This window comes from Prunus persica, chromosome G1 (assembly GCF_000346465.2).
Source record: "Prunus persica cultivar Lovell chromosome G1, Prunus_persica_NCBIv2, whole genome shotgun sequence".
NCBI classification, from domain to species: Eukaryota; Viridiplantae; Streptophyta; class Magnoliopsida; order Rosales; family Rosaceae; genus Prunus; species Prunus persica.
This window is the reverse complement of record NC_034009.1, coordinates 32,521,877-32,542,484: the sequence shown is the minus strand read 5'-3', so window position 1 is coordinate 32,542,484 and position 20,608 is coordinate 32,521,877. Positions and strand designations below refer to the sequence as shown.

General features: G+C 37.9%; 5 protein-coding genes across 5 annotated transcripts; 2 read left to right on the top strand and 3 right to left on the bottom strand.

Annotated features, from left to right (window-relative positions):
• LOC18792117 (nicotinamidase 2) lies at positions 285-1,103 on the top strand. The gene has a single exon (XM_007223422.2). It carries the CDS (start codon positions 318-320, stop codon positions 918-920), a length of 603 nt encoding a protein of 200 aa, XP_007223484.1. The 5' UTR covers positions 285-317; the 3' UTR covers positions 921-1,103.
• LOC18789494 (porphobilinogen deaminase, chloroplastic) lies at positions 1,205-4,009 on the top strand. Its single transcript, XM_007225682.2, has 5 exons — positions 1,205-1,728; positions 2,115-2,520; positions 2,778-2,984; positions 3,305-3,482; positions 3,608-4,009. Exons 1-5 carry the CDS (start codon positions 1,487-1,489, stop codon positions 3,718-3,720), a joined length of 1,146 nt encoding a protein of 381 aa, XP_007225744.1. The 5' UTR covers positions 1,205-1,486; the 3' UTR covers positions 3,721-4,009.
• Positions 4,086-8,275, bottom strand: LOC18789256 (serine carboxypeptidase-like 34). The gene is made up of 8 exons (XM_020559689.1): positions 7,821-8,275; positions 6,014-6,124; positions 5,727-5,915; positions 5,511-5,599; positions 5,092-5,388; positions 4,754-4,983; positions 4,558-4,663; positions 4,086-4,450 (listed from the first exon to the last, which is right to left on the bottom strand). The coding sequence occupies exons 1-8, from the start codon at positions 8,110-8,112 to the stop codon at positions 4,301-4,303; spliced, it is 1,464 nt and encodes a 487-aa protein (XP_020415278.1). The 5' UTR covers positions 8,113-8,275; the 3' UTR covers positions 4,086-4,300.
• On the bottom strand, positions 11,090-14,447 carry LOC18789290. Its single transcript, XM_007222716.2, has 4 exons — positions 14,268-14,447; positions 13,509-13,603; positions 12,958-13,232; positions 11,090-12,426 (listed from the first exon to the last, which is right to left on the bottom strand). Exons 1-4 carry the CDS (start codon positions 14,295-14,297, stop codon positions 11,615-11,617), a joined length of 1,212 nt encoding a protein of 403 aa, XP_007222778.1. The 5' UTR covers positions 14,298-14,447; the 3' UTR covers positions 11,090-11,614.
• LOC18789587 (serine carboxypeptidase-like 35) lies at positions 15,642-20,064 on the bottom strand. Its single transcript, XM_007222752.2, has 7 exons — positions 19,474-20,064; positions 18,046-18,150; positions 17,643-17,914; positions 17,210-17,536; positions 16,875-17,011; positions 16,125-16,217; positions 15,642-16,035 (listed from the first exon to the last, which is right to left on the bottom strand). The coding sequence occupies exons 1-7, from the start codon at positions 19,823-19,825 to the stop codon at positions 15,756-15,758; spliced, it is 1,566 nt and encodes a 521-aa protein (XP_007222814.1). The 5' UTR covers positions 19,826-20,064; the 3' UTR covers positions 15,642-15,755.

Below are 20,608 nucleotides of genomic sequence, written 5' to 3'. Positions count from 1 at the left end.
GTCGTGACTGACTACTGACCAAGATGGAGGAAGTCTCCAGAAGGATCTTGACCTTTCACCTCTTTTCTTTTTTTCTTTTTCATAAAATTAAAAGAATAAAAACAAAATGGGTGGCCTGGCGTGGCCCAGCCATATTCAGCCACATATACTGATGTAGTGGGAGGGAGGGTGAACAAGTAAATTTCTTCACAGTGAACTCTGGAACACCATAGAAGCAAGCAAGCAAGCACAGAGAGAGAGAGAGAGAGAGAGCATCATCAATAATCAATCAAATTCAGCAATCACTCAATCACTGCGGTCATCTCAATTCTAAAACTATGGCCTCCTCCTCATACGAAAAATACGACGTCAGAAAAAGGAACCCAAATCCAAAAGTGGCAGCTCTTCTAGTCATCGACGTGCAGAACTACTTCTCCTCCATCGCCCAGCCCATCCTCCAAAACCTCCTCACCACCATCCGCCTCTGCCGACGCGCCTCCATCCCCGTCATCTTCACCCGCCACTCTCACAAGTCCCCTTCCGACTACGGCATGCTCGACGAGTGGTGGCGCGGCGACCTCATCTTCGACGGCACCCCCGAATCCCACCTCATGCCCGAGCTCAACCCCAACGCCCAGGACCACGTCGTCCACAAGAACACGTACAGCGCCTTCAGGAACACGCGCCTCCAGGAATACTTGCAGGAGAGGGGCGTGGAGGAGCTCATCGTCACCGGCGTCATGACCAACTTGTGCTGCGAAACGACGGCGCGTGATGCCTTCGTTAGAGGGTTCCGAGTGTTTTTCTCAACTGACGCGACTGGGACGTCAGATCCAGAGCTGCACGAGGCCACCTTGAAGAACTTGGCTTATGGGTTTGCCTACTTGGTGGATTGCAACAGGCTTGAGGGGGGACTTTTTCCCAATCAACAACTTACTTAACCAACTTCTCCAAACTAAAATGAATGTTTATGTACTGTAATCGTCTCCCTCTCTAAAGTTAGTGTGTAATAATATATGTTTTTTTTTTTCTTTTTTGGTTAAATTTATTTTCGCAGGAACTTTGTTTGTCTTCTATTTTGATGTGGGCTTTTATTTAATGAAAGGTTGAAGGAAATTCCGTGATGGATTTGGTTGATTTTTTTTTTTTTTTTTTACGATTAATTTGAATGGGTAGAGATATGGGCCACAGTGAAGCATCTGCATTCAAAAGTTGAAGCCCAGAGAGAGGGGGACGATCCAAAAAAGAAAAAGAAACGTGGCAAGCATTATTTTATTAGCAATAGGCCAAAGCCATGTGAAGTTGATAAGAAACCGGACTATTGGAGGAGCCAGCCATACCCTGCCTGCAGTGCAATCTCAAATTCCCTCTATTATCCTAATCCTATCCATCATCGACAACGAACCTCGGACAAAATCTCATCAAAGTTTCAAACTTGAAACCCGAACCAATCCCCATCTCCTTCGCCCCTCACTTTCTCTTCCTCTCTCTGAAAGATTTGGTGGCCATGGAGACCCTTTGTTCTTCTTCTCTTTTGACTAAACAGGCTCTTCCTTTATCTTCAATCAACTTCGCAGGAGCTGGCTCAGTCTCAGTCCCTGGCTTCTCTTTGCCATCCCTCAAGACTCGAGCTTTTCCCCACTGTATCAGAAAACACAGTGCAGTTGGGATCCCAAGGGCCTCTGTCGCTGTTGAGCAGCAGACCCAGAAGGCCAAACTGGCGCTAATCAGAATTGGCACCCGAGGGAGGTACACTTTTCCTGTTATTGCCGATTTCTTACTTATGGGTTTGCTCCTATTTCAGAATGTAACTTGAATTTAGCTCAATGACACCACTCATCTCTGTTTTCTTTTTGTGAATTGCTACATTTAGTTGTGCTCAATTGCGTCAGTAATTGGTTAGATTTCTTAAAAATTTTAATCTTTCTCAAGGTTTTTCTTAGAGCAAAAGATGATATTTTAATTGTCTCTTGCGGTTGATTGATTGTATATGTCTCAATATCCTTCATTTTACAGTATGTATTAGTTTCATATTGATGGGTTTATTTTCAAAATCTTGCGGTGCCATATGTTTCTCTGTACAACTTATATTTATTTTTCGTGAGTTATTGATACTCTTTCTGGATATAGGATAGCCCACTAGCACTTGCTCAGGCTCATGAGACAAGAGATAAACTCATGGCATCGCATCCAGACCTAGCTGAAGAGGGGGCAATTCAGATTGTAATTATAAAAACTACAGGTGATAAAATACTGAGCCAACCCCTTGCGGACATTGGTGGGAAGGGCTTGTTCACCAAGGAAATAGACGAGGCACTAATCAATGGTGAAATTGACATTGCTGTCCACTCAATGAAAGATGTCCCTACCTACTTACCTGAGAAGACAATTCTTCCATGCAACCTTCCGCGAGAGGATGTCCGAGATGCATTTATATCCTTAACTGCATCTTCTTTGGCAGATCTGCCAGCTGGGAGCACTATTGGTACTGCCTCCCTTAGAAGAAAGTCACAGATACTCAATAGATATCCATCGCTCAATGTGAGCTACCATCTTGTCTGGTGTCACCTTTACATACTTCATATTTAGGAGATTGTATGCTAGTTCATTTTATATTGCTTTATTCAAAGTTGAATTTGGCTTTCGGGTGCATTTAATGGAGCCTCCCGGGAGCAACCTTTCAAGCTATGTGCTAGTTTTTGAAAGTCATGGGCTTGTGTTTTTCCTGGGCCATTGGATGGATTCCTGACATGTTTCTGTTGCTTCTCATTCATGTTTTGGTTAATATCATCTTGTAGGTGCTAGAGAATTTTCGTGGTAATGTCCAGACACGGCTGAGAAAACTCAATGAAAAGGTAGTCCAAGCAACCTTATTGGCCTTAGCGGGACTCAAACGCTTAGATATGACGGAAAATGTGACTTCAATTCTTTCACTAGATGAAATGCTTCCAGCAGTTGCACAAGGGGCAATTGGAATTGCCTGCCGAAGCAATGATGATAAAATGGTGTGTTTCAATCTTCACATTTCTATTCTGGAGCTACCATATTGAATGATACTGTACTTTCGTACTAGTTGGTTAAAATACTTCATTAAATTGGCCCCACGAACACACTTGTGCATTTGTGTAGAAGTGTTATACAATTGCTAAAGCAAAGCAATTCTAAGCTAGTTTAGTTTGAATGAGTTGTAGCTGGAAAATCATGGATGAATAGAATTTAAGCAACAACAAAAAACTAGTGATATAACTTTTCTCGGGTGATTTAATATATATACATATTATTTATTTCTGTCCAAAACATTATTCAATTGGTCTTTTGCTTGCAGGCTAATTACATAGCCTCATTGAATCACGAGGAAACAAGGCTAGCAGTTGCATGTGAGAGGGCGTTTCTTCTGACCCTGGATGGGTCTTGCCGAACTCCTATTGCTGGATATGCTAGCAGAGATGAGGATGGTAATTGCATATTCAAAGGGTTGGTGGCTTCCCCTGATGGAACACGTGGTATGCTCATGCTCATAGTCTGAGGAAAATTCACTCAGTTGTCTTACCTTGTACTCCACTGTAAACTTAAAAAAGAAGGAAAAAATATCTGGCACTAATTATGCTTCCCTGTGTCTATTTTTCAGTACTGGAAACTTCGAGGAAAGGCACATATGCTTTTCAAGATATGATCAACATGGGTAAGGAAGCAGGCCAGGAACTTCTTTCACAAGCAGGTCCTGGGTTTTTTGATAGTTAAAAGTGAGACGTAGTAATAGAGAGAAAGCAGCGGAAGTCAATGCCTCACTCTCGTATGCAACTTTTTGTGATTGCAACCAACGAGTTCATTTATCATCCTTTGGGCAATCTGTTGTGTTATTAGTATTTTATCTTTTGTTGCTAGAGTGTGTGTTGGTACAATTTGAAGAAGGATGATTGTTTCATTGATTGTATATTAGAAATTAGAAGAGAAATCGGTGACACAATAGGCGTAGCTGATTTGTTGTTGTCTCAGATTATTTCATAATAGCCAAATTTTTGTGACTCTCTCTCTCTCTCTCTCTCTCTCTCTCTCTCTCTCTCTCTCTCTCTCTCTCTCTCTCTCTCTCTCTCTCTCTGTGCAAGTTCACCAAGGCTTTCGATTTTTATTTGTTTTTCTTTCGTTCTTTCTTTCCTTCAACTGCTTGAAAGTTACAAAAATTACCACTTAAAGACTTGAAGTCTATCTCTGTCTGACTAATAAAATTGACTAGGACTTCACAAATTCCAAAGAATCGTAAAATGTTGTATTTTTATTGACATGAAGAGGGAGGGAGGGAGGGGAGGGAGAGTGGTTAAATTTAAAATGGTTTAGATGGGAGTGTTCTATTAGCCAGGAAGTGTTCAACCATGAGGAGCGACTGCTTTGGTGCAAACTCCGGAACTTGGTGACCTGCTCCTCTAATTGTCACAAACATAAGCCCATCGTACGCAACTGTCCACCCGCCAACCTATCAAAATTTGAGACAATCAATTCAAAAACACGATCAGTAAACAATTTATTTTATTTTAGCATTCTAGACTGAGTTAGCAACAAGGCAGGAACCGATGAGAGTACCTGTTTGTTGTTGTACCAAGGAGTCCAATCTTCATTAATCTTCAATCCCAGCTTTTTCAAGGCGTATCTTGTTGATGTTACTGGAATTCTCCCATCAGTATCCCCACTGCACAAATGTCAATGTCATGTCACCAGACCAAACGCAGCAATTCATTCATTCATCCTGCAAATATCATTAGTACGACAGCAAAGCTACCTGTAAATCCAAACCCGGAGGCCGCTCGCTACAAGCTTTCCAATCACCGGAAGAATGGAGGGTGGTGCATCCTTCCAGAAGGTGATGTTATCACTGCAGTGAGTCCATGGATAGGGAATTTTGGTGACATTGGCATGCAGTGCCTTTTGAACATCCGGCCTATTCAAATACACATAACTGTATTCTGATGCACAAGGGTCATAACCTGCTGGTCTCTTGTGCCTTACATCCTGCAAATTTTCACTCTCAAATCAATCTCATTCATTCCTCCTCCGGCATTTTGCTTCGTTTTGTTTTGTGATGTAATTATACATGTAATGGGAAGGAAGGGAACTTACAAGTCTCGAAAACAGAGTGGGGGCGCCTTGGATGGTGCGGGATTGCCTGGTAGCGGTGGTGGCGCTGCTGTTGTTACTGAGGCACGTGGGAGTGTACAAGCTGTACATGTCTATGATTTCGTAGACATCAAAGTACTCGTCTATCAGCTTATTACAGAGTCTTGATACCATTTTCTCACTGAAGTCGCATTCGTTCTTGATATCCTGGTACAAGCGATCAGAGATGACCGCATGATCCCACGCGTAATCAATCATTCCCTTCTGATCTGTTTCATCGTCTACTGCTGCATTCCCAATCTGCATATTCCAAAGCAGGGCCACATGCAACTTTTAGCTAAATTTAAATGAATGGAAAACAAACAAACCAAAAACATGAGCAATATATATATATATATATGTAGTAGATTATAAAAGCTCACCATGAATCCCTTCAAGTTTATATAATTCTCCTTGGACAGGTTCTGGTTTCTGTCAAAGATGAGCTCGGAAAGCTGTGGAACATAATGCCCTGTAAAATGCATATATAAAAAAAGGATAGATATATAGTTAATTAAAGTTTCATGACACTAAACACAAGCTAAAACATAAATAAATAAAATTAAGTAAAGCAAGCAAATAATAATAGAAGTAGCTACCTGCATAGCTTTCTCCAGATATATAGAAGTCATGAGACTTGTATTGTGGAAACCGTTGAAACCAGTTGATGAGAAAGTTGTAAGAATCCTCGGCTGTAATTTTATCGCCAAGTTGCCTGATATCTTCACTAGTGTTCGTGTAAGAAAATCCCACTCCCACGGGAGACTCCAGAAACAATAAATTGGCAGCTGAAATTTACACACAACACAGAAAAAGACGAAGATCTTTATTAGGAAAGAAAAAATACATATGTTTGTTGTCTTTAGAAAGTTAAAATTCAGCCAACCATTGTTCCACGTGTAAGGGTTGAACTTGAGCTTCGGTTCGCTGCCATTTTGAACGAAGAAAGGGCCTAACTCCTCTGTTGCTCCATACCCAATTGATGAACATCCAGGCCCTAACATTTTTTAGATTAATTCGTGAACAAGACTCAGTGAGTCAGACATTTCATTTTTCCAAAAATCGTTAACTTTATTATTTAGTATTATTTATTCAGTTGTTAATACAAATTACATGTACAATTGCATTTATATAATATAATCATTTTAGGGTTTTCACTTAAAAATATGATAATAATAGAATACGCTCCATGTACTTGTTTAGCATTGCTTATTTGAGGGTGATAAGTAATTTTTAAAAAAAATTGGAAGCCCAGCTCGTATGGTAAACTATGAGAAAATCACTTATTGTTAAAAATTGCTATGAGAGAAAACTATAATGGAAAGCAGCTAATGATGTGCTTTTATTTTCTGATTATTAATGAATCAGTTTCGAAGAAGAGCTAGGTTTAATGATTATGAGACAATTATTTTCTGATTATGCAGGAATCAGTATCAACAACACTTTTAACAAGAATTTTATCAAACGCCAAACTGCTTTCTCTCACAACAGATTTCTCTCACACCAAATCTAAAAGCGATTATCTTCACAACACATTAATGCCAAACTGGATATGTCCCTTCTTTTCAAATTTTATTATTATTTAATGGAAAAATTAGGGGTATTATTAGGTAGAAGAAGACGAAGAACAAGTCAAAACAATCATTATTATATATTATATTATATTGCTGTTTCATTGAGGGATCTTTTAAATAAGTTTATTTGAGAGACATCTTTGTATGGCTCACTCTGTATTGTATTTCACTAATCCAAACCGTGTATTTTTTAGATAATCATTTAAAGATCTTCTCTACAAAAAATCACTTGAATCTGATATCATTTGACCACTCAATTGAGTTATTGAAATTTTAGTACTTTCTTGAAGCACCATGTTAATTGATTTTATATAACACAATTGGATGTTGAAACGGTTTTCAATTTATCTAATTTTTTGCAAGGATGATCTGTGAATATAGACTTAACAAATGAATGGTTTGGATAGTTGAAAAATAATAATAATAATAAATAATTCTCAGGAGACCCTAAAGGGTGTCCCTCAAATAAAATTATTTGAGAAATCTCTCAATAAAATAGAACTATACATAGACACGAAAGTAGAGAGAGATAGTACAAAATATATGGCATTCGCACAATAATAACGTCTATATATATATATATATATATATATAAGTTTCATGGCATTGCATTGCATACGCAAGGTATGAGGTATCCCTCTATTTATTTAATATCGTTTATAGGAGGTATACAAATTTGTATTCGGTTAAAGGTCCCCTTCTAATTGGACCCATCCATATGAAAGACAAATTAAGCACATAATTATTAATATGGAAAACAAAGTTGATGACATGGAGACGTTGACGAATATACAATAAAATATGAAAAACTCAATTTCATTATAGATACAAGTTAAACAGTACAGATCATATATACTCATCTACCATGAAGATAGTACTAATAATCATATTTGATAATGACAGGTTGTAATTGTATTGACAATTCCAAGTGAAACTATATTTGGGGTGTTTCTACTGATAAATAGCAAGATAATTAATAAGAAAATAAACTAAAAATCTTTAGGATGCAGCAAAGCAAGATGATATGAAATTTTTTCCACGAAAAAACAAGTTAATTTATAGGGTAAGAATTTGAAGAATTTAATTGTGGTAGGGGAAGTAAGAGAATTAGGTATGTACCTCCGTTGAGCCAAAGGAGGAGGGGTTTATCTTGAGGGTTGTTGATTGCTTCAAAGAACCAATAGAAGAGCGCTCTTCCATGAGTTTTGTTGACGGTAACATAGCCGGCAAAGTGCTTAAAGCTCACCGGAGGCTGACCAGGCAGTCCACTCACTCGGTCTGCTTTTTGTTGTTGTTGATGAGCTGAAGGTTCTTGATAATGAAATCTGGCGGCTAAAGTTTGTGTAGAAATGCTAAAAGTAAGCGAAAGAAGAAGAATGTTCAAAGGAAATATTGATGAAGACAAAGCCATTAATTGGGGTGGGACGTTAGCTTTCTCTATCTATCTATATATATGGATAATGGATGGATGAGGCACTCAGTCACAGGCACGTGAACAGTAGTATTTCCAAAGTGTAAGGGACCGATGAAAGACAGACGAACAGAAGAAGCCATATATATATATATATATATATATATGGAGCGTCTGGTTTAAATTTATACAGTACTGAATGATCCAAAAGACAGATAAGAATTGTCGACGTTGATGATATAGGAGTGCCCTTGTTCACCAAACTACAAAAACATCGTTTTACATACGCATTCATTTCCATATAATATTTGTATTACTTGTCTTCTATATTTTGAATTTCTTGCTTGCTTACATTTGAACCAAAGGGTAAGTGTGCATCTTGGACTTGTCATTCGCAGCCATGAACTAAAAGGCAAGCGTGGGATATTGGGTTTCAGAGGGATCTACTTTATTTACATGCACGCACGACATCTAGAAGCGATCGGAATACACTTAAATAAATATTTATGTGAAAGTTCCTCTATATTATTTATTATATAAAATTAATTAGAAGGATCAAAACGGCAATTTGATTTGATCTATGTGAATTCATTCAATGTTATGACGGAGAGATTTGCGGTTGGCTCAGTCAATTGCTTTGAATTGTAACTTCATTTTCTGAACGTGACATAATACTATTATACATTATTTGATCTGACCATAGGTCGACAGCTAGTTACAACTTACATTACGTACATTACATGTATAAAAGCAAATATATATGTAAATCCCAAAGGAATGCTCAAAGGCTCAAAGTCAAAGCCAACAAGGGCCGACTCAAGTGACTCGTTAGCAATATTTCTGACTAATAACATAATGATATGTGAAAAAGTTATCCCACGTTAAATGTGCATTGCGTTATATTGACCAGGAAATAACAAAAAGTCATATCCTCGTTATATAAGAGTTTCTCTATTTTGTGACCTCTTGAAAGTGGGTTGTGGTCCCAGTCTATTTTCTCATCTTGAGTTTCAAATTAATTAAAAAGGTTAAATATATGACTTTCTTAAAGCACTTCTAGCGGGGGTATTTTACCAGGGCAAAAGGCAGCCCAGTCTTAGAATAATGCCCACATCAACAAAGGCTAGTCTGGGCAAGAATGCGCCTCAGTTACTCGGGTCAGTTCAAAGGCAAGAATTGTTTGGGCTGTTACTTAGAGGCGCTGATGTCATTATGATGTCGGCAACTAGGGGTGGGCATCGGGACCGGAAAACAGGAACACCGAACCGAACCGGTAAAAAAAAATCGAAAAAAAACCGATTGACCAAAAAAGTCAACAAACCGGACCGAACTGGTTCCAACCGGTTTCGGTTCCGGTTTTACATCTCTCCGCACCGGACCGGACCGAACCGGACCGGTCATATATTTTATATTTATATTTTTACAAAATTTTAAAATCTAATGCCATATTTTAACTTTTATAATCACTAATTTTCCAAGTTCAACTTCAAAAAATTTCTAAATGTATGAATTGGATTATTTGTTCATTTTTAAGCTAAAAAAATAAGTTATTTATTATAATTTTTTTATTAAAAAAATTAAAAAATAAATAAATAAATATCAAAACTGGAACCGGTCAGAACCGGACCGGAACCGGTTAGAACCGAACCGGCCGGTTTTTGAAATTTTTTTTGCCTAAATCGGACCGAACTGGACCGGTTAAATAATACCGGTTTCGGTTTCGGTTTGAGGTGAGAACCGGACCGAACCGGACCGCGCCCACCCCTATCGGCAACCAATTGAAATACCAAAAACATTATTTAAAAAATTAAAGAAAAAAAAAACTAAAATTTTCAGATTTTTTTTTTCCTATAAATACATAGCCATGTTCTTCACTTCACACACTAAAACTCCATACATTGCCTTTACTTGTCATGACAGTGGGTGAGAAAGCAAAATTAAAAAGAGTAGGGCAATCATTAATGACATGAATAGTGTTTGCCCTTACCTTTTATTTATTTATTTATTTAAATTTTAATGAGCAAAAGTTTAGGGGGGAGGGAAAGCTATCTCATCTCAGGGTCAGGGCATACCAAAGCCTATTTGAGGACTTATAGAGGGGTCTTAACTCATTTTTTGGTTAAAAAAGATTACCCACCAAGAGAGATTGTCAATAGCGAGATTCGAATTTAGGCATGGAAAGCGAAGAGAAAGATCATTACCAACTCAACGAACCCTCGTCGGCAGCGAGACTCGAACTTGCCCTTACCGTTTGTCATGACACAATGGATGAAAGTGCTCTTATCAAGGTTACTTCTCCTGCTTTTTAATTTTGGTTTTCTTATGGTTATGTATATAAATATATATATTATTTTTAAAAAATAAAAATAAAAATAAAAATATCTTTTATTTGCTAATGGCTATATATATTCAATGATGACCAAGTAATAAATTAGATGTAGCGCATGACATGTTGATTGGCCCACCAAGTTGCATAATTTGCCAAGATCGCGAGAAAGGTTCTCCTGTCCATACATGCCAATGCCATCATTGCTGATGTATAATTCTCTTCCAAGAATAAGAGTACAAGAAATAGCGATCAATGCGATGGTCCATAATTTTTTTTGGGTTAGGGAAGGAAAGCGTAGAACATATCAAAATGCGACAGATTCGCCAAAAAGTGTCTGATGATCTGGACTTGGTGGCCTGCGCTGCGCCTCTCACGGTCAAGAAAGTCAACCCTTCATACCCAATGCTCCACCCTCCAACCTATATATACATATATATATATATATATATCATTTAACATGTTAAGTATTGCGTCATTAATTATTAATTCCAAATTAAATTGTTTTAAGAATAAGGATTGCGTCGTTTATTAATCTTATAGCCAGCTAGTAACTTATAGATAATCGATTTCGATATTATTATGATCCAATTAAGTGGTTCCATTTATATAAAGGCCAGCAAAAGGCTATAGGTTGGTGACAGCCATACATACAAATACATAAAGGTGAAGCTTCTAATTCATACAAATGTTGTTAACAATGTATACATATCAGTCGTCTTCACCCTTTAGGCCTGTTGTTGGATTCAAACACTAGTTCTAATTCTTAAAGCTCTAGAAGCTACTCACCTTGTTTCTTTTCTGACTTCCTCCTCTCTAAGAAAACAAGTCTCAATTCAATGAAACAGAGACGAATGGGAAAGACCATAGTAAACCAACTTGTGAATGCTTTGTACGGTTTGGACATTCCATTGTGTGAGCATGTGGTGAAATTGACAGAGCGAAAGCCTATATTTCTCACAGAGAAGTGTATGCATCATGATTTCAGTAAATAAAGATAACCATATTCATCAGGTAAAGCAAGTCTTGATAACTTTCAGCCTTTCGGGTCTTCAAAACTCAAAACAGAGAAACCAAGCAAGAACCAAAAGTAGTACACTCATGTTTAGAATAGAAGAGGGAACCATCCTGCATGGACGTAACGCATAAAACACAAGATGCCAACTTTAACAAAACTTAGCTCCACCTCCTTCGATCCTCCTCCTCGTCAACAGGAGTATACCACTCTGGCCGACGCTTAGAGTTGCTCAACCTATAGTTCAGAAGAACTTCTTCATCACAAAGTGCCCTTGTAGCCACCAGAACAAGAGTCTTCAAAACAGGAATATCTGATCCGCCATTTCTTGAACCCCCAAGTTTGAACCAAAAGCTGCCAAATCTCTTCATCTTCACTTCTTCTGCATCTCCAAATACCACGTTTGGAATATAGACTCTCATTTCATTTTCGGTCAATGGGAAGTCATAAGGGCAAATCATAACATTTGGGGCCATATCCTTTGCAGGGTGGTTGGCAAAATGAGCCAAAGCTAATGGGTTCCTCCCCTCTAGAATGTTGCCCCTATTTCCCAGTTGCCTTTGATCCAAAGGCTTACTAAGGAGTTTCCAGAACCGGTCTGGACCTTTCTCACCTCCCTGCATATTAGGCCTAATTTCTGGTACAGTAAAACCATCCCAAAAATCACGGGTTTCACCCCCAAAACCCCAAGGTTGTGCATTGATCACAGTCCCGTCATACCTTGTGATCAGATACGAGTTTTGTGCATTAACTCTTGGGTACCCAGGAATGTAGCGGTAATAAGCAGGGGAATATATTACACCAGGGTACATGGCCACCACAGCACCAACATCACATTCGCCATTTAGAAATAAACCTTGGCCTGCTTCCTTGTGAGGTATTTGAGAAGGTTTGATATCAAGCGTGTAGCCAATGAGATCTTTTAATCTTTGAGAGACATCAGCACGCTCTAATGGCCTTGTCTCGGGCACATCTGCGCTGAAAATCATAACTAATCAGTACTGAATTAAAAAGCCATAAAGTAAAAACAGAAATCTTCAGCAATCAGAAAATCAAAGAGTGGTAATTTCTTGTGCTTAAATAATTAAGGGGAAAAGAAAGCAGAATTGAGATGAATGATTTGGTTATCACATGGATTTATTTAAACAATCAATCTCCCAAGAAGGCACAAATGTGGAAATTTATTTGCTGCTTCTTCAGCTATGACATGACTTGCACTTAACTATTTAGGCGAAACCCAGCGTTTCTCTAAAACCAACCAAAACGAACTGAACTCTACTCACTGGGATTAGTCTGATGAGATGAATTAATTTCATTTAATACAGCAAACAAGTAAAAGAACTAACATCACTTAAGTCCACAAAACATTAAACTTCAACTATTTTAACCACAGGTCGGGGAAGTCCGAAAGTGTACCAGATGCAAGTTAAGATCGGATTCGAACTTTCAGAAAATTGCTGAGAAGAGATGAATAAGATTGGCAAAAAGAAAGAAAAAACCTCACCATGATGTTTAACTGATGGAGTATTCCTGCCAATAGCAAAACTGAGACCACTTCGTCGAGGAGCAGGATTTGATTGTTCAGATGATTCAATTCCCTCATTTATCTTCTTAACATCAGGGAGAAGAAGTTCATCCATAGACATGCAGAAGCTTTTAATTTGGAGATGAATGTTTTCTTGGACTTGCTTCTGTTGATCAGCAACAGGGGCTTTACTAGCCATGTCAATGATCTCATCCACATCTGCTTCATCAGCATTCCTTCCCAAGCGATTGTAGCTGGATATACAAGTTTTTCATAATCAACATCCAAGATAACTCAAAAGAAAAAGTGATGCAGCATGCAAAAATATCAGAGTGGGAAAGGTAGCAGCACCTATATTGACAATGAAGCTGCATTGAAATTCAACATTGAAATTACTTGAAATTTAATATCGAATTGTCAGACTAGGTTTATAACAAGAAAGTAATGTAAGCTTTTGGCAACTGAAGGACTTCAATGGTGAAAACATTAATAGTGGGCTTTCATATCGAAGATGCTCATGTGACACCAACCTGGTATATAGGAAGAGACGATTAATATCTGCCTCAAATTGTAGTTGCCTTGGATTCTTAGAAAGCATGGAATTTTTGGCAAGAGTCTTCACAAACTGAAAATTAAAAAGGTCTAAAAATTAAAGTGTGATGAGGCACTTTTGATGACAACATTATAAATTGAACAGACACACAATACAAGACAATATAGCATGGTGTAATGCGGTAGCCGTTACATGAAGAACAAATTCCAACAAGAATTGTAAAGTGTTTAAGCATGTCTGTCTCATTCAATTCAAGCACATTATTTTCTTACTTCTCTTCTTCTCTCCCTTCCCGGCGCTTAATATCGGTCATTGTAATCCAATTCCAACTGGGCAACCAACCACTAGGAATCCGACTCTCAAAGAAAAAGTAGAGTTTTCTTCTTTAGTCCTAAGAGGTCTATTATTGTTTCTTATGGGGATGGGATCTACAAAAAGATCCTTGATACTTTGATGGTTGCCACTGCCAGCAAGTATGCACCTTTTAAGAGCCTTGTTTGCGAAAGTGCCTAATTCCTCAAACCGTGTGGACATTATCATGGAAAACTCACCCCAACCCCTACCACTCCCCGAATTCAGAAAAGAAGCATTCCAAATTTATTTATTTAGAGACTAGAAATTGTAATGCGTAAACAGAGAGGGGGAAAAGGAATGTTAAGGAAATGGAGAAATGGGAGAGAGAGAGAGAGAGAGAGAGAGAGAGAGAGAGAGAGATGCATATTGATATTGTTGTTACCTCCTGAAACTTGTGGAAAAGAAAAGCCATTTCACTACTCGACAGCAGACTCAGTAGAGAAGACGATGGAGGAAGCTGCTCTCCTCTCCCAGCCCAACCACTGCGATGCGACTGCAATTCCTACCTGTTCTACTTCATTCGGAGACTCTTCTACAGAAACCAAACCTGCCAGTTACCAAATGAAAAATCAATTGGGTGGGGCATCGGATGAAAAACAAATTGGGCTGCAAAATCATAATTTTCGTTGGCGTAAAATTATAGGGCCTCTCCTCACAATGGACAGGATAGACGGACTTACTGACTGGGGCTTTTAATCACCTTCGGTCCAAGTCCAAGTCCAAGATCAACCCATAAAACTCTCTGTTTTTATGAGCTAGTTTTGTTTGTTAGGGGAAATAATAAATAGCATTTCTCAATTAATAAAATATGATAATGCTGTACTCTTTCTATTTTCTGTTGTTAGATTACAAATGAACAAATATGCATTTTTTTTCATCACTTTAACTTAAGGATATACTCGTTATTCTTCTCAACATTTGATACGTATCCATAAATATTATTGAAAATTTTGTGAGTATTTCAAAATATAATTAATTTATTATTTGATTTGTTTAAAACTAAAATTATTTACATATTTATAATATAATTTTTTTATTTTAATATCAAATTTAATGTGACGTAACTTATTTGTTTTAATGAGCCCACAATTGCTATTTTCATGGATACTTTTAATGATATAGTTGATGATAGAATAATATATATAGTTTAATTTGTTTCTTGATGAACATATACAATGTACTAATTAGTAATTAAGGAATATTCATTGATATGATATATCTATATATATAAAACAAAAGTAAAAAATGGTGAAACATTCATAATACCATAAAATGCCCTTGGTTAATCCAATTAAATGAGGATAATATGGTAAATTCACACTTTTTTATATTAAAAAAATTAAAATTAAAAGAAAAATCAGATAATGAATCATATTTTTATGGAACACAACTACCCATTATCTTTTTTAAATCTAAAATAAATTTTAATTTAAAAAGCCTCTCGCATGTACGGAAGCGCATGCGGAGAGACTAGTATATATAAAGCAAAAGGGAGAGAATGGTGAAACATTCAAAATACCAGAAAATGCCCTTGTTAATGCAAACATTAAGAATTGAAATTATTAATAAATGAGGATAATATGATAAATTCACACTTTTTCATATTTAAAAAAATTAAAATTAAAAGAAAATTCAGATAATGGATTCTATTGTTATGGAAGACAACTACCCATTATCTTTTTTAATTCTAAAATAAATTTAAATTTTTTTTAAAAAAAATCTCATAAGCACGAAAGCGCGTACAAAGAAACTAATATAATTAAAGGGAACACATAAATAATATTAATAGTATGTAATACATATCTTATTGCAATGGGATAGGATCATGGGAGGGTAGCTAAAGGATGAGGAGCCTAGAATTATTTAGAGTTTAGGTTTTAGAGTGAAAGCGAGAAGATGGGAGGGTAGCGTTGGGAGAGAGGAAATGGGTGAAGAGTGAAAGAGACTGACGAGGTGCAAAGGCCGGGACCTGGTGGCCTGCTCCTCTCACTGTGGCAAATGTGAGGCCGCCGCCCTCCTCATACGTCTCCGCCCAGCCGGCCACTTGGCCCCTATCAAACCATGCCCTCCATTCTTGCTTTACTCTTAACCCCATCTTTTTTATGCTGTACCTTGTTGATGTTACCGGCACCCTTCCATCTGTGTCCCCACTGTAATTTCAACATTTAATAAATTAATCATCACCATCATCATTACTCAATTATACAAATCTATATATCTATGGAATTGATGGATTTACCTATAGATCCAAATACGCAAGCCAGCTTTTAAGAGCTTCTGAATGACTGGCAGTAGGGTGTCGGGGGAGTCATTCCATCCCTTTATAACGCCACTGCATACATATCATATATATGGCACAAGAAGCAAACTATATTAAATGCATTCTTCACAACTATATATTTGTCACTACTGGAAACCAACTTGCTTGTGTTATGTCCCCACCCACCCAGACGAGTCACGACACCAACTTTGCTTTCAATTGACAAATATATATATATTATATTTACCTACCAACTTTGTTGTTTTGTTTTATTTGATCAATTTCTACTAACTCAGAGACAAATCCGGAGGCCAAGGCAACAGCAACAGCTGGCTAGAATGACTTTAGGTGAAAGGGTACAAGAAATGAAAACGAGGTGTCGAGATGAATTCATCCATCTCTGATAATAGTAGTAATTTTTTAACAATTTTATCAAATAATAATTGTGTGTGTGAGTGTGTGGAGAGAGAGAGAGAGAGAGAGAGAGAGAGAGAGAGAAAATAAAAGAATCACTGCATGCACGGTTTCATTAAATAGAATCTGAAGAACCGGGGGCCGTGTGTGGCAGTGGAGGAAACAGAAAAGAAAACTCCACTTCATTGATTCCACAGAGCATCATGCTTGCTATTGCTATACCACCTCCAGTCATTTCTTGAATCGATGATATTTCACACAGCTAATGAATTAAAATAAAATATAGTAGCGCTACTAGCTGGTGTTTATTATTACCTGCAAGGGGTGTAAGGATAGGACAGTTTGGTAACATTGGCATGCAAGGCCCTCTGAACATCCTCTCTGTTGAAATATTGCTCAACATAATTCTCTGTGCAGGGATCATAGCCTGATGGCAGCCTGTGCCAAAGCTCCTAATTAAACCAAAACAACAATACCCAATTATATTATATTATATTATAGAGAGAGAGAGAGAGAGAGAGAGAGAGAGAGAGAGAGAGAGAGAGAGGTGTAAGCAGAGTGCTTACTGCATGCATATGAAGCTAGCATAGCATAGCATGCATGAATTAAGTGATGAGATAAAGTTGAGAGAGGGGTGGCTTAGTAATTACATGTTGAGTGAGGAGGCGAGGTGCAACAAGAAGTCTGATGGAATTATACGTTGAGTCCTTGGCTTTATTGGAATTAGAAGAAGAAGAAGAAGAAGAAGAAGAAGAGAGGCAGACAGGTGCATAAATGCCGTAGATGTCGATATCAGAATAAGCTTGTAAGAAGGCTCGCATGTGGTCATTGCAGTGCTCTGTTTGGTTATTTTCATGTGCAAAATCGCATTCCTTGACTAAATTGTAGTGGAGCTGGTCGGAGATGATGGCATGGCTCCATGCGTAGTCAAACATTCCACGGCTGTCGGTTGGACCGTTGATCACAGCATTCCCAATCTAACCCCATCATTTTAAAAAAAAAAATTTATTTATTTAATAAGTTCATCAATAATAATTAAGTAAATGTAGGTATAGGTACATGGAAGAAAGCTGGCAGGCTCACCATGAAACCTTTGAGATTAATGTAGGAGGAGGAGTGTTTGTTCCTTTGGTAGATGAGGTCGGCCAGCTGGGGGACATAATGACCAGCATAGCTCTCCCCAGCAATATAAAAGTCACGAGATTTGAAGGCCGGGAATCTCTGAAACCATTCCACCAAGAAAGCATACGAGTCTGCGGCTGTAACTGCATCACCCAGCGTCTCCACATCTTTTGAGTTGTTTGTGTAGGAAAATCCCACTCCCACAGGTGCCTCCAAGAAGAGCACATTTGCAACTGATGACACAACATCAACAACAGTAGAATGAATAAATGAAACAATATTTATATATTTTTGTTTCTGGTCTGGTGGGGTCTGGTGGTTTGGTTTGAGTTTGAGGGCTAGCTAGAATGAAATGAATGAAAACCTTTATTCCAGGAGAAGTTGTTAAGGATGAGAGTTCCATTGCTCCGAACAAGAAATGGGCCAAGTTCTTGTGCAGCTCCATAAGCTACGGACGAGCAGCCAGGTCCTGCATTCATTTTTATATACATTTAATTTAACCCCTTTAATCTAAACTAATTATCAGTCAAGTAATCAAAAAAGGAGGAGGAGGAATTAATGAATGAATGAAATTGGCTAGTAGTGGGTAGTGACTCGTGACTCGTGACTCGTGAATGAGTATTGGCTATTGGTCATGTCCATTGTCCATTACCATTACCCTACCATTACCAAAAGAGAAAGGCAACAAAAATGGGCGGAGAAAAACTTGAAATTTGAAAACAAGGAAAAGGAATGAGAAGCGTGACTCGTTTGAGAGCGAGAGAGAGGGAGAGAGAAAACTATACCGGGTCCTACCTAACCTAAGGCTACCACAAGTAGTTTTCTCTAGGTCTTCCCAAGGCTACTACACAGTCACTCACTAGTCTGTCCGAGTATGAAGTTTGATGTCCTTCCAAAATTAAAAAGATCCAAGTCCAAACTGAAGAAGAGTTGCACAGTGTTTTTTAAATTTTTGTTCATTGATGACAGGAAAGGACAGGACAGGACCCTAAGATATTATATTAGGTTGGGCATTCGACCAAAAAAAAAATATTAGGTTGGGCATGGTTATGCTTATGGTTATGGGAATTAGCTCCTGGTTATGGACCTATGGTATGGTATGGGCAGGAGGAAGCAGGCAGGAAGGCTGGTCAAAGATAACGGCGGGAGGGCGGGCGGCGAATATACCTTACTGCAAAAATGGTATATTAATACAATGGGAAGTTGGATCCCTGCCTGCGCTAGCCTATGTGGTATCTGTTCTCTTCTGCTCTTCTCTGCTCTGCTTCAGAAGACAGAGGACCAGAAGCAGCAGCTCACTAGACTCTCTCTCTCTCTCTCTCTCTCTCTCTCTCTCTCTCTCTCTCTCGTTCTGCTTAATTACTTTGTCTTGTTGTTGTTGACCATAAGAACTTATAATCTCAAAATTCTAAACAATAATAATATAAAATATAAATAGCATTCAAATTTCAATTCAACATACAAACAATTCCTAGTGGGATGGCAAGCAATGAGTCTCTCTCTCTCTCTCTCTCTCTCTCTCTCTCTCTTGTTTGTTGTAACTTGTAATTAGGCAGAGACAAACAAACTGTGTCTCACATACGCAATTCAAAAAAATTTAAAATAAGAACACTTGTTTCTTTCTTTGCACGGGAGATGGAAAGGGCATAGTTTTAACTTTGACCTTATCCCAATTCTGTCATATATATATGTATCTTACTTAGCATAATTAATAATTAATTAAAAGATTAATAAAATTCAAAAGATAATTAATTTCATTGGAGAGACAGAGAGAGAGAGAGATAGAGGTGACCTCCATTGAGCCAAAGGACGAGGGGTTTAGAAGAGGCATTTTGTTCGGCATGAAAAAACCAGTAGAACAAGGCCTTGCTGCTGCTGCTGCTGCTGCTGGTGTTGTGAGAATTATGATAATTAGGTAGTTGGACGTAGCCAGCGTAGTGGGGGAATGAGACCGGCGGCTGTCCGGGCAAGTTGATGACTCTGTCTGCTTCTCTAATTACTTCTAATTCTGCTTCTCTACTCGTGCCATTGCCATTGCCACCACCAGCTATGTCCTCCACAGCAACCACCACTAGAGTCTGAGTACACCAAATAAGAATAAGCAAAACATTGAACAAAGGAACAAGGAGGAGACCCATTGCCATTCCGCAGAATAATCACACACAAACAACACCTGCTCTCTCTCTATCTCTCTATCTCTCTATCTCCATTCTCTTCTTATCTAATTTGTTATGTGTGTCTGTGTGTGTGTTTTATTTGGGTGCAATTTGCGTGAATGAGACTGTGAGAGTCAGAGAGAACATGGAGAGAGAGAAAGAGAGTTGAATGAAAATGACTAGACTACAAAATGCAAGGGTCCGTTATATTAGACTGACACACACACAGCTTTTATATATTCTAAATCTGGAGAGAAACTCTCATAGATATCACTTTTTGCTATGCATAGGATAACTTTTTACGTTTTATTGTATTATTAACTGAGATAACAAAACAGTGTTATTCTCGTTATAAGTAAGTTTTTTTCTTAAATCTGAGTTCTGAGGTTGGAGTGGGCAACCGCGTGGGACATGTTCCTGACAGACATGATAAAAATGATTTCTCCACTCTCTCACTTCATCTTGTCCCTTCCCTTTACTTAATTTTTCCTTTTCTTTTTTTGGATATCCATTCAAACTCAAATCAAGAATATCCATTCACACAGTGTGCCTGCCAGATTTCTCAAACTGGATTTCCCTTTCCGCTAAACAAACACAAGAATATTCGAAATATTTATTTATTTCTTTAAATTCTTCTTCTTCTTCTTTTTCAAAATATTTCTTTAAATTTATCACTATATTAGATTGATACTTTTTTTTTTTTTCTGTCGTCCACTCCACGTAGACATCTTCTTTCCACCCCAAAATAAATAAAGGAACAAAATCATTCTC